The following is a 12,457-nucleotide window of genomic DNA, read 5'->3' on the forward strand; positions in this document are numbered from 1 at the left end:
CATACCAAAAAACAAAAATCTGTATAATTTAAAAAGAAAACAAAACCAGGGAAACCCCTTAAAGGATAGAGGAACAGTTCTGCTAAAACACAGATAAAGCGCCGTTCCACACAAACATCAATAATCAGAACTAAAGTCACTCTGAACACAAAGGAAAAAAGCCACCTCACAAATAATGTGGCCAAAGCTGCCAGCAAACCTGGGAGCTGCTCAATCAGCAAAGTGCAGGGACCTCACTTCTGCTTTCCCCCAGGCATGAACTCCCCCAAGAGGCCAGGGAGGGTGACGAGGAAATGTGAAGAGGAAAGGAAGCAAGGGGACAGGTCCACAGGCTACAATGGTCTCCCTCCTGCCCACTCTTATCCCAACTGACTAGTTCACACAACTGCCCTTTGTCCTTCATCTGGCTGGATACATCTCATCTTGACTGACCCTCATCCCGCTTCCCCTTAGGCCTGAGGACTATCTCTCGTCTGTAACTTTTAAGTACACTGTCACTAAATGCGTACTCATATGAGCACACCTATAATTAAAACCTCTACACCTAGATGTACAGCACTCATGGAAAGGATACAGTTTACTAATCGTGTACAAATGAGCAGTCTCTCATTTGTACACGAGTAACTAAAGCAAACCACCAAGGAGTCTACCGTGGCGACATACAGAGTACCCCTGTTACAAAACTCCCATGGCCAAGAAACTATATAGAGTTTTTCAATAAAATAGTTCTCCAGATGGTAAGACAATATACACAGAATTTTAAGTAATGCATCACAAAGATGTTAGAGGGCAGAAACCTTTGTATTTGCAGGCAGAGTGGACACTTTTATGCAACTTTCATGTGCAGGGCTGTTTCTGAAAAGTTTCTGAAGGTGTCCCTATATATACAAGGTCCCCATGAACTTAGATGTACTTAGAGATCTGCATGTGGGTCTGTGCCACATCACAGCAACTGCGGTGTGGAGGGAAAAACTCAGTCACTGTGTTGAGGTTTGAACTATCAGAGCTTCCCCCTAAGGTTTATACTTCATCTAGAGGATAAAAAATGTGAAGTTCAATATTTGCACCCAGAGTTAACCGATTTGTAAGTACTACATCTTAAAATGTACATACATCTACATTTGCTATGTCTGCTACTACCGAGCTGTTTAGGTTAAACCATAGTAAGAAACTAATTTGGAATCAGAAAATAGACAACTCATGGATTCACTTATTCTCCCTGCTAGGACAGAGCTTACGAGTGTGTGTACACACAACTATCCCTAGGAAACAGGAAGACAGCCCCCCACAGACCTAAATGACAGTCTCAGCTACTAAAATAAACATCCACATGCAGCTTTTAACTCTGCAGAACACAGTGCATGGGGGTGGGAAATCAACTTTTTAGTTTATTTTCTCTTCCAGTTTTGGCTAATATGAGAAGATTGCATAGAGTACTAACTACTATAAGATTCCAGTTCAGTCATTTAAAGTAACATAACCATACATTTGGCATTTTACATAGGAAGGTTATTATGCCAATTGAAGGGAATGGACACCCTCTGTTCCTATCTAATAATTTGTCCCTTCCTAGCCCAACATGTTAACTGTTCTATCCCCTAATTCTTTGATCACAGTATTTTAAAAAAAGGAATATATTATTTACTCATAATTTTAAAACAGGCACAGCCACCTTAGAACATCCAGTATCCTATCAAGTCTGGGTGAGACTGCCATTTGGAGTCAAGTGGTCAAGTTAAAGGAAAGAAGGGAGCAGGGAGGCTGACAGGTCATCATACGGACTGGACATAAAATTCAAGTCCAAAATTCGCAAGGAGTAACCTATTTGTAACTAACAAGTCCTGCCCAAGACATGAGAGTCAAAACAGATCAGGCTCTGTGCCGAGCAGCCTTCTATGACAACTGGAACATAAGCCGCAAGAGTGGCTCAAAGGCCCAGGAGGCAGTCTAGGCTCAGGGCATCATGTCTGCTGTCCTCCATGACATGGCGCAGAGCGTTTTTTTTTTTTTTTTTTTTAAATAAACTTCATCATTTCAACAGCTTCAAGTTCTCCAGCGCAGAGACGAGAGAGAACTTGCTAAAGCACACAATCATCCCCCCATCGGAGATAACCAGTCACTTTTAAGCAAAACAAGACAAAATGAGGCTCCTGCTACAAGTGAAACAACACAATTTAAAGTTAGTTTTAAAAACAAATATTTTTCTCTGTTGTAAACTGCTGCATATCCTACCCGTGCCACTTTGGAACCTTCACTATAATAATGTGTACTGGTAGATGGTAGGGGTCAGAGAGTTTATCAGTAGTCAAAGCACTGAGGCACACGTCAGCGATTCAGAGCTTTAGAAGAGGTGATTATGTGACATTACACCCAGGTTCCAAGAGTCAGACTGGAGCTCTCTGAATACACTCTTCCAGAAAAGATGTTGCATCTTCAATGATGGGTTTTAACATCCCCTGAAAATCTAATATGGTTATACCTAACTCAGAACTCACAGCAACCCTCCCATTAATAAAAATAAGAAAAAATAGGGGAAAAAAAAAAGAATGCAGGCTTCATTTTGCTAAGGTCTATGCAATCCTAATGACACAGGAGCTGACAATCCCCTCAGGCTCATCCTACGGTTTCATTAGCTGCTTTCCCAGGCAGGTCATGTGGGCAGTGACTCATGTAGCACTTGCCATTGTACTGACACCTGGTCTCACTCAAAGCACTAACAAGAAAGAGATGTTCTAGGCACCTTTGATTGATAGCTCCTGGAATCACTGACAACTCTTCTCCTAATTCCCCCCCCCCCCCCACTTATTTTCACCCTTGCAACACAGTGTTTAGCTTTTAGCTTTAGTGGTCCAGAGTCCGCACTGTAAAACGTAGCCTGCCCCTTGCTCTCTCTGCCTGCAGACAGAGACTAGCGTTCTTCCCTGCCCTAAGCATTCCTGTCAGAGTCCCAGGTGAAGCTGTCTTTGAACCTTTTATAATTGAGGTTGTAATCCATTGGGGTCATGCCTGTTCCATGGGAAAATGATACAGAAGAAAATATAAGCTTCTAGCTCCCCCCCAGCCCCACCACGGAAGAGCACGCTGAGCACACTGTGTGGAAGCATCTGAGGGCATAATAAACAGCAACTGTGGGACAGTAACATTCCAAAGCACCAACAATCCATTTTTTGGAAACTACATGTAAACATCATGAGAGTCTTAAAATCAAAAGAAAAATAAAACTCAAATTAGGCTACAGAGATGCCTCTTGGAAGGAAAATAAACTGTTTTTAGTGTAACTAGCTTCCAGTGAGCTTTACTTACAACAAACATAAAAGGTTGGACTTGAGTGAAGCCACTTAAAAAGAAAAGGAAAAAAAAAGAAAAAGAAAAACAACAAAAAAAGAAAAACAAAAATTAAAAAAAATCCCAAAAGTTAAAAGCCAAGCGCTCTGTGCATCACCACGCCTCCCCAGATGAAGGTGCTTGGACACTGATTTCTCCGCCAAACAGCTGCACATTCACTGTGAGCAGGAACACTACTGGTGCTCGCCCTATCTCTTTAAGGCTCCACTCATTCACTCTATGTGTGTGGGCATGGACATATATATTTACAGCATGGATTCACTCCGGAGACAAAAGGAAGCGGCACTCTTGTATGAGACAAAGAGGGTCACCAGCCATAGATGAGACCATGGCCTCCATAAACAGCACGGAGCACTGCAAATGACTGAAGTGTCTTCTGGTTTGGCCCTGAGCTGCTGTTGCTCCTGCATCAAGTAGAATTCCCAATTCTCTTTGGGAAGAGGACGGTGAGGAGGATGGCAGTGACAGACGTGCAGCTCGTGCCGCCCGAGCTCTCCTCATGAGGCCTGACGGGCAGCTCTCCCCACCTCCATGCTAAGCGCCTGAGAGGTTTTTTCTGTCTCCAGCAACTCATCGAAGATCTCCCTTAAAAAACAAACCACAAAAAAATCAGAATTCAATGAGAAGAGGGAAATACAGGTGAGGGAAAAACCAAACCAAACCAAACCAAACCAAACCAATCCAAACCAGGACAGGGATATTGATAAAACTTGCAAAATCCTGCTTGGCACTCCCATTCAGCAGTTTACTTGTTTGAGCATCTTAACCCTGGAAGCTGATTTCTGAGAATGGGGAAGTGCCAGCAGTTTTAGGAAGAACACTGTGCAGTTCCTATTCACATGCTCAGACCTTACTGACAGAACTGAAGACCAGTTTATGATAAGATAGGACCTACCACAGGACAACCACTGTAATTCCCAGACACTTGTACGAGATGATAATGTAAGCAGAGAAAGCACAGAGAAAGGAGTTATGAGGAACTATCAGGAGATTCACTGTAAGCAAAGATAGGAAATGCCAAAGTCCCTAGTTACAGAGTGCAGGGAGCAGAGTCTGGGTGGCTGCCGACGGTTTCTGCTGTCTGCTGGGGCTCTTACTTGTGCATATAGAAGAAGATATAGCCACTGCGGTCTCGATCACTCTGCACGGCGGCCTCTTGGATTTTAGAGACCTCCAGGTCATTGTAAGTGAACCACGCCTGTTTCTTAATGTCATACACATCACTAATGTAATGACCTAAAACACATAAAGTCAGAAAATTACAGTTTTTCAAAATAAACCTTTTCCTCAGTTATCAGAAGTTTGAGAAAGAGAAACAATTCATGTCCTCATTATTATCAGCTTCAGCAATGTTTCTTTCTAAAATTAATTTAAAAAGTATGCACAGAGAGTCAAAAGCAATAGGTTTTGTATGTGTACTTTGTTCAGCCCTTGGTCATTTGAGACAGGGTGTCTTTAGGAAGCTTGGTTACCCTTGCATTCACTCGTGTGGTTCACAAGGCCTTGAGGTTTTCTTGTTTGTTTTTTTAACCATGCTGCTTCTCAAGTGTTCAGTGTATTACAGAGATGTAGCAAACCTAGAGAGACAGCTTCTTACTTTATTTTTTGCATGTTGTGCACACATGTGTCTTCCTCAATCACTTCTCTCTTTATTTACTGTTTTTGGGTGTCTTATTAAACCCAGAGCTTGCTAGTTTTACTTATGTAGCTAGCTAGCCAGCTTATCCTGGGGAATCCTTTCTGTCTGCCGAATGTGAAGCTAGGATTCCAGTCCTTATGCTTGGAAAGCAAGGACTTCATCCACTGAATCATTTCCCCAGGTTGATAACTTTCTAATAAATGTATTTGCTCAGGAGAATATTTATCATCATTTATGAATAGAAAAACCAAAATAGTCACACCAACTTGCATAATCCACATACAGTGTTTAATTAAGAGAGTATTTTAACATTTTTCTTATCTTTTTATAGATGAGGTTTCAGACAGGCCCTGAACTCCCAATCTTCCTGCCTCCACTCTATGAATGCTGGAATCACAGATGTGTGTCCCACTTTCCAATTTATATAGTGGTGGAGATGAAACCTACGGCTTCCTGCATGCTAGTAGGCAAGTACTTTATCAATTAAATCCTCAGCCTCTTAAGTTTTCCTTAAAGTAGTCAACCGACACCTAACAAACACATACAAATAATAACAAATAATAACACAAATAATAACACACGGGGCAAGTGGTGGCTGCTTTGTTAACAAATGTCGAAGTCATGACGTCCACTTACCTGAGGAAGAGGTGCTCCCAATGTGACTGACAACACTGATGAGCCGATAAGAATGAGGAAGATTTCCTGTCTGAAAACAGAAGTGGACATAACTCATTTGAATAAAAGTAAAATACTGACTTTAAATTAATCAAAGGTGATACAGATAATCTTGAGTGCGTAGTGTAGTAAAAGTCAGTTAAAAACTTCAGTGGTTACACTGTTTATAAACCTTAGCATATAACTCCTATCTCCAGGAATTATCCTAAGAAAAAATTTAAAAGAAAGGAATATACTTGGGACTGGAGAAATGGCTCAGCAGCTAAGAGCATCCTGTACTTACACAGCACCCGAGATCAGTTCCCAGCACCCACATAGTCACAACTGCCTATAAAACTCTGGCTCCAGGGGAGCTGAGGCCCTCTTCTGGCCTTGACAAAGTGCACACACGCACAAAATCTTCAAAAAAGGTATACTTTATGTATATTAGATTACTTACTGCAACATTATAATAATGAAGTTAGCATATATCCAATAAGTTGACTTATTAGTGGTAGATCAATTATATGTTATTCAACTTTATAGAAAAATTATTACCAGTAGCAACGTATTAGCTTATTTTTCTTTTTTTTTTTAAAGATTTATTTATTTATTATATATGAATACACTGTAGCTGTCTTCAGACACACCAGAAGAGGGCATCAGACCTCATTACAGATGGTTGTGAGCCACCATGTGGTTGCTGGGATTTGAACTCAGGGCCTCTGGAAGTGCAGTCAGTGCTCTTAACCACTGAGCCATCTCTCCAGCCCATTAGCTTATTTTTCAAATCCACATGAATGTATATAACTACAGCCCTACAGAACGTTATGTTCAGTTATGTACTTACTGCATAGCAGAATGAAAGGGAAAGCTGCTGTGTTACTGCATAATCATGGATAGATTTCTACATTTTAAATACTGTATTAAAATATTGTCAATAAAATAAAAAACTAAAAGTGAAATTCATACACTATAGGATATACAATAAAGTCAAACCTGAAGAAGAAATACAGCTACTGGGAAATAAAAAACTATTAGTGGCCAGCAGTGGTAGCACACACCTTTAATCCTAGCACTTGGGGGAGGGGACAGAGGCAGGCAGATCTCTGAGCTCAAGGCCAGCCTGCTTGGTCTACAGAGCAAGCTCTAAGATAGGCAGGGCTACACAGAGAAACCAAGTCTTGAAAAAACAAACGAACAAAAAAGTCAAAAATTTGAAAAAACAAACGAACAAAAAAGTCAAAAATTTTGATGAATTATTTTACTTTGGGAAGTTTATCTTAAGTAGGAAATTCAAAATGTGAGAACATTATAATCACACACAGTTGCTGAACACACTATTATAATAAAAAAATGAAAGCTGTATGGGGAAGCATGTTTGTAACTCCAGTACTCAGCAGAAGGATCTGAATTCTAGTCCACCTTGCAGTATACTATACAGCAAAAACCTTTCTCAAAAAACAAAGAGACAACAACCACTACCACCAAAGCTAATTTAAATATTCAGTGTTAGTTAAAAATTATCTAAGTAGTATGCTCATTTATTTTATTTTTGTGATTTTTTTTAAAGATTCATTTATTTTATATATGTGGGTACACTGTTGCTGTCTTTAGACACACCAGAAGAGGGCATCAGATCCCATTACAGATGGTTGTGAGCCACCATGTGGCTGCTGGGAATTGAACTCAGGATCTCTGGAAGAGCAGTTAGTGCTCTTAACCACTAAGCTCTCTCTCCAGCCCAGTAGTATGCTCATTTAAAGGACTACAGACATTAGAATAAATGTCCAGTTCAGGCTGGAGATGAGGCTTGGTTAGTAGACTGTTTATTTGGCTACATGAAGCCCTGGGTTCAGCGTGGCACTCCATAGACAGAGCATGGTGACTCAAGCCTATATATAGTGCCAATACTCTGGAGGTACAGGTGTTAGGGTCAGAAGGTCATCCTTGGCACATAGTTGGTTCTTTGTTAGTCTGAACTACAGGAAACTTCATTTAAAAAAAGAAACAAAGGGCTGGAGTAATGGCTCAGTGGTTAAGAGCACTGTCTGCTCCTCTAGAGGTTCCAGGTCTAATTCCTAGCAATCACATGGTGGCTCACAACCATCTGTAATGGGATTCAATGCCCTCTTCTGGTGTATAGGCTCCATTCACAGATAGAGCACTTACATACATACAATAAATAAGAAACAAATAAAAACATAAAATAAAGGAACAAAATAAAGAACTTGTATATAATCTTTAGGCCTTGAACTCTTCTTGGTGGACCTTCTTGCCTCAGCCTCCCAAGTGCTCAGATTATAGGCATGAGCCACTAAGTCAAGAGAATAGTATTTAACAAGCAGAATAAAAACACTCCTTAGGTTATAACATTTTAAAGCACATATGAAAGTGGGAATGACAAAATAATATATTCATAGTTGCTAATAATAGTTGTGTGCTAGAAGAGTGGAATCCCAAGTAATCAGTATTTTGGGGGAAAAACAATTATTTGCAAAAAGAGAAGGTTGCTGGACATGGTAGCATACACCTTTAACCCCAGCTCTTGGGAGGCAGAGCCAGGTGGATCTCTGTGAGATTGAGGTTGAATTCCAGGATAGTCAGGGCTACAAAGAGAAACCCTGTTTCAAAAGACAAACTAACAAAAAAAGAAAGTAGGAAGGTATACCAGTATGTCTATAGAATGTATTATAGAATTAACTGAATGAACAGTTTTCACTAAATATAAAGATACATTAGTAGTTACTTGGTAAAACTAAAGGTAATGTAATGTATTTATGTCTTCATTTATACGGGTATACATGTTCTTATCTAAGAAGGACATCAGTCAGGATGTATTTCTGTTTTGTATGAAAGAAATAAAAGAACAAAAGAGAAGATGGAGATGTGTTGATAGCAGCCGAGGGGCAGAGCTGTGCTATACTGAAGTAGAGTCTCTATGAGAAGGAGCAGAAGGAACACTGGCAATGTCACCAACCATACCTCAGCATTTCTTTTCAGCTCCTCGGCTTCAGCTTCTGTGTACTCCATATCAAAAACATCCTCATTTCCAGAGTCCTCATCTGAGCCCAGGGAATCCAGAAAAGAGTTGTTAAACTCTGAAGAACAGAAAGATGAGTCTTGTAAAAGGTCTTAGAACAGACATAAGATAAGATGACTTGGAAGATTAAACAGCTCAAGACAGGGCTAGACTTGAAGGTGTCCAACTGCAATCTTAATACCAGCCAGAAGGAAGGCTGATGACAGCAAGTTTGAGGGTACTCTGGACTATAAAACAAGACCATGTTTCAATCAAACCAACCAAACAAAAAAGAAACAAACCAAACACCTAGCTTCAAATATTCATCTCATCATCTTAAGAAAACATAAAATATTCTATTAACAGGGTTCCAATTCACTCATAGGCACCCTAGGAAGTAACTGCAGACACTGAAATCTATGAAAGAAGTGCCCCTTTTCTTGTTTTCTGTGTGTCTGTGTAAGTTCAGGTGGCTGTGCATGTACAGATCTCCTTGAATTAAGAGTTACATATGATTGTGAATTGCCATGAAGCTGCTGGCAATTGAACCTGGGCCCTCTGGAAGAGCAGCTAGAGTGTTCTTAAGCACTGAGCCATCTCTCTAATCCCTCTACCTGGATTTTTAAAGAGAAGGTCTCTCACTAGGATAGGTTCTGGTGAGACTGTCCTCACCTCCCCGGCACTGTGATTTCAAGTATATCTAGCTTACCATAAGATGCCGGGGTGGGGAAAGAATCATCAACAGTTTTACCCAGTTGTGAACCCATATGAGCTACAGTAACAACTGGCATGGCAAGATATGCCCATGGGTGCAACAGTGAAACAAATGCTATAGTTGTATCCAACTACTTTTTAACTGGATTTAAGGCCTACTTCCCAGGAGGAAACTCATACTAGGTGCTATAAATTTCACTAAGAAACAATGGCTGGGGAGCTTATAGACTACTACTGTTACCTCGCTAAATGGACAAAGTATTAAACTGCCCTCTGAATCTGTGTGCCCACTGATTAGTGCAGCTATCCATCCTCATCAGAGAAGTTTCTATGTGCAGTAGACAGTGGATAACACAGAAACTCACGAACAGTCAAGGGACAAGAGTCTGTGGAGAGTTCAGCCACAAATAGGACATCTATATCACACTACCTGCTCCTAAGGCTAAGGACCACCACAAAAGGATGGAAAGACTAGAAACCAGAGGTCAGGGAGACTGGAGTGAAACAGCATTTTTTGGACACGTCAGGGTGCTCTACTTATGAACTCACAGCAGCTATGATTGCTTGCCCAAGATCAAGCCAGTCAACATTACAGCATGATGGTGTGGTGGTTTGAATGAGCATATGGCAACTGTAGGGTCCTATGTTTAAATATTTGGTCCCTAGTTGCTGGAACTACTACATTAGGAAGGATTAGGAGGCGTGGCCTTGTTGGAAGAGGTGTGTGTGTCATTTGAGATGCCATCTGAAGTGTGCTGCTTGCTCTCTGCCTTATGATTGTGGATTAAGATGTGCGCTCTCAACTCTTCCTGCTGCCATGCCTTTGTTCCACCATCACACACTCTAACACTTTTTTAAGTCAAATAACATGTTTTCTTTTATAAGTTTCCTTGGTGATGCTATTTTATCATAAGTACAGAAAAGTAACTATTACAAGGGTCAAGGGTTCATGCAGCGCCACCACTAACAGAGGATCTGTGAACAGTTTATGACTTCTTGGGGAGGGAGTCAGTTTTAAGAGTATGGCCTCAGGTATGTTTATCACATTCTAGTGGATGATCTCACCACCAGGAATAGATGGTTAGTAAAATTTGGGACTTGATTGGTTATATAGAAAAACATGCAATTGGTGGGAGCTGTGGAGACATGGGAATAGACCTGGGAGGAGTAAGGAGAGAGGTGGAACATGAATATGACTGAAATATATTATATGCATGTATACAATTCTCAAAGAATTACTAAGAATATTATAGTAAATAAAAGAAGTATATATGACCACAGCTGGATTTTTAGGTGGGTGCTGGGAATCAAAGTCGTGTCCTCATGCTTGTAGAGCAAGTTGGCTCCAACTTTTCTTTGAAATACACTGACATGATAAAGGTATCTTGGGGCCAGAGAGATGGCTCAGTTGTTAAGAGAACTTATATATGCAGAGGGCCCAGGTTCAGGTCCTATGATCCATATGGCAGTTCACAATAGTCACTAACTCCAGTTCTTTTGACTTCCACAGGCACACATGGTATACATACACATTTACAGGCAAAACACTCATACATACTTAAAAAAAAAAAGGTAGCTGGATGGTGGTGGCAATGGTGCAGCCTTTAACCTCTGCACTTGAGAGGCAGAGGCAAACAAGTATCTGTGAGTTTGAGGTCAGCCTGGTCTACAGACTAAGTTCCAGGATAGCCAATGATACACGGATTAACCTTGTCTTCAAAACTCAAAAAACAACCAAGCAAACAACCTCCCCCCCCAAAAAAGGGTACTTAATTATTAGAAATGAATAGACTGAAAAAGAATATATAATTGTACAGACAATCCAAATTCACTTCTTGCAGCTCCCATCCCCTGCAAAGAGGCCAAACTAGGCAAGCTTCTAACCCTAGCACACAAGAGGCAGAGGCAGACAAATCTGTGAGTTCAAGGCCAACCCAATCTATATAGAGAATTCCAGGCTAGTCATGGCTACATAGTGAGACTCTATCTCAAAAACAAAATGAACAACCACTAACTCTCATAATTTTTAAAGATATAAAACAAATTCTTGAAATATAACATAAAGATGGAAATTTAACTTTAGCTCTTAAATTTCATCCAAGACATACAAATTCAGTATATAAGCCATTTTCATTAACGGCTCTACATAAAGAACTTGTAAATAATGGAAAACAAAACATACCATTTCCCTAACTATATAGTGCTAAACGATGACAGGATTCTAGAGCTCTGTTCTTTGAAGAGGTTAAACAGTCTCTAGTTTAAGGGATGTGAAGTACAGATGAAGTCACGATGGATGATACTGAATGAGGAAAGTGACTCACATCTCCAGCTGTTATTATAGTTGGCTCCTAAAACATTCTAGAACAAAAAGATAAAAGTGTGAAATACCCCAGGCACTTGAATAGCCAGGAAAGCTGCAGGAATAGTGGCTCACACCTTGTAATTCCAGTACTTGGGATGTTGACTGCTGTGAGCTCAAGGCCACCTTGGGTTAGAGTAAGACTTAAAACTTGATCTGTTCATGTGCTTACAGGTTACAATGATCTCTTTAGCTCCCTCATTTTTTTTTTTTCAATTTTTATTTTTTTTTATTTTCGAGACAGGGTTTCTCTGTGTAGCCCTGGCTGTCCTGGAACTCACTCTGTAGACCAGGCTGGCCTTGAACTCAGAAATCCGCCTGCCTCTACCTCCCAAGTGCTGGGATTAAAGGCATGTGCCACCACTGCCTGGCTAGCTCCCTCATCTTAATGATAGACTAACAGTAAGGATTAGTAGATACATGAACAAGGGACTACATAGACCAACTATACCAGCTAGAGCAAGCTAAAGGAAACAATCTACTCAGAGAAGAGAAAACATCAAGCCAATTAACTATTTATGGCCATAAATAAATCATAGTTCAGATATTACCCCAGTGAAAAAAATAATAAGGCATAAAAGAACAGCCATAAAACAAAACATCTCTTGACAAACAGATGGTAGAGATAGAAACTCAGAAGTTTGCGGTTATATAAGGCTGAAGAAGCTTCCCAAATGCACACCAAAACAACAAAAACACTCATTAGAAGATGTGAGGAAAT

At 40.4% G+C, this 12,457-nt stretch overlaps 1 protein-coding gene across 2 annotated transcripts in view; it reads right to left on the reverse strand.

The window, feature by feature from the left end:
- Window positions 1-2,802: 2,802 nt before the first annotated feature.
- Window positions 2,803-12,457, reverse strand: part of Usp37 (ubiquitin specific peptidase 37) — a 60,005-nt gene continuing 50,350 nt past the window's right edge. For both annotated transcript variants that reach the window (XM_028760646.1, XM_028760645.1), the window contains 4 exons: window positions 8,624-8,739; window positions 5,621-5,690; window positions 4,443-4,581; window positions 2,803-3,930 (listed from right to left, as the gene is read on the reverse strand). In XM_028760646.1, the coding sequence (XP_028616479.1) occupies window positions 3,843-3,930; window positions 4,443-4,581; window positions 5,621-5,690; window positions 8,624-8,739 (413 nt within the window). In that variant the 3' untranslated portion in view covers window positions 2,803-3,842. The remainder of the gene's footprint in view (window positions 3,931-4,442; window positions 4,582-5,620; window positions 5,691-8,623; window positions 8,740-12,457) is intronic.

This window comes from Grammomys surdaster, unplaced genomic scaffold (genome assembly GCF_004785775.1).
Source record: "Grammomys surdaster isolate TR1022 unplaced genomic scaffold, NIH_TR_1.0 126546, whole genome shotgun sequence".
Lineage (NCBI taxonomy): Eukaryota > Metazoa > Chordata > Mammalia > Rodentia > Muridae > Grammomys > Grammomys surdaster.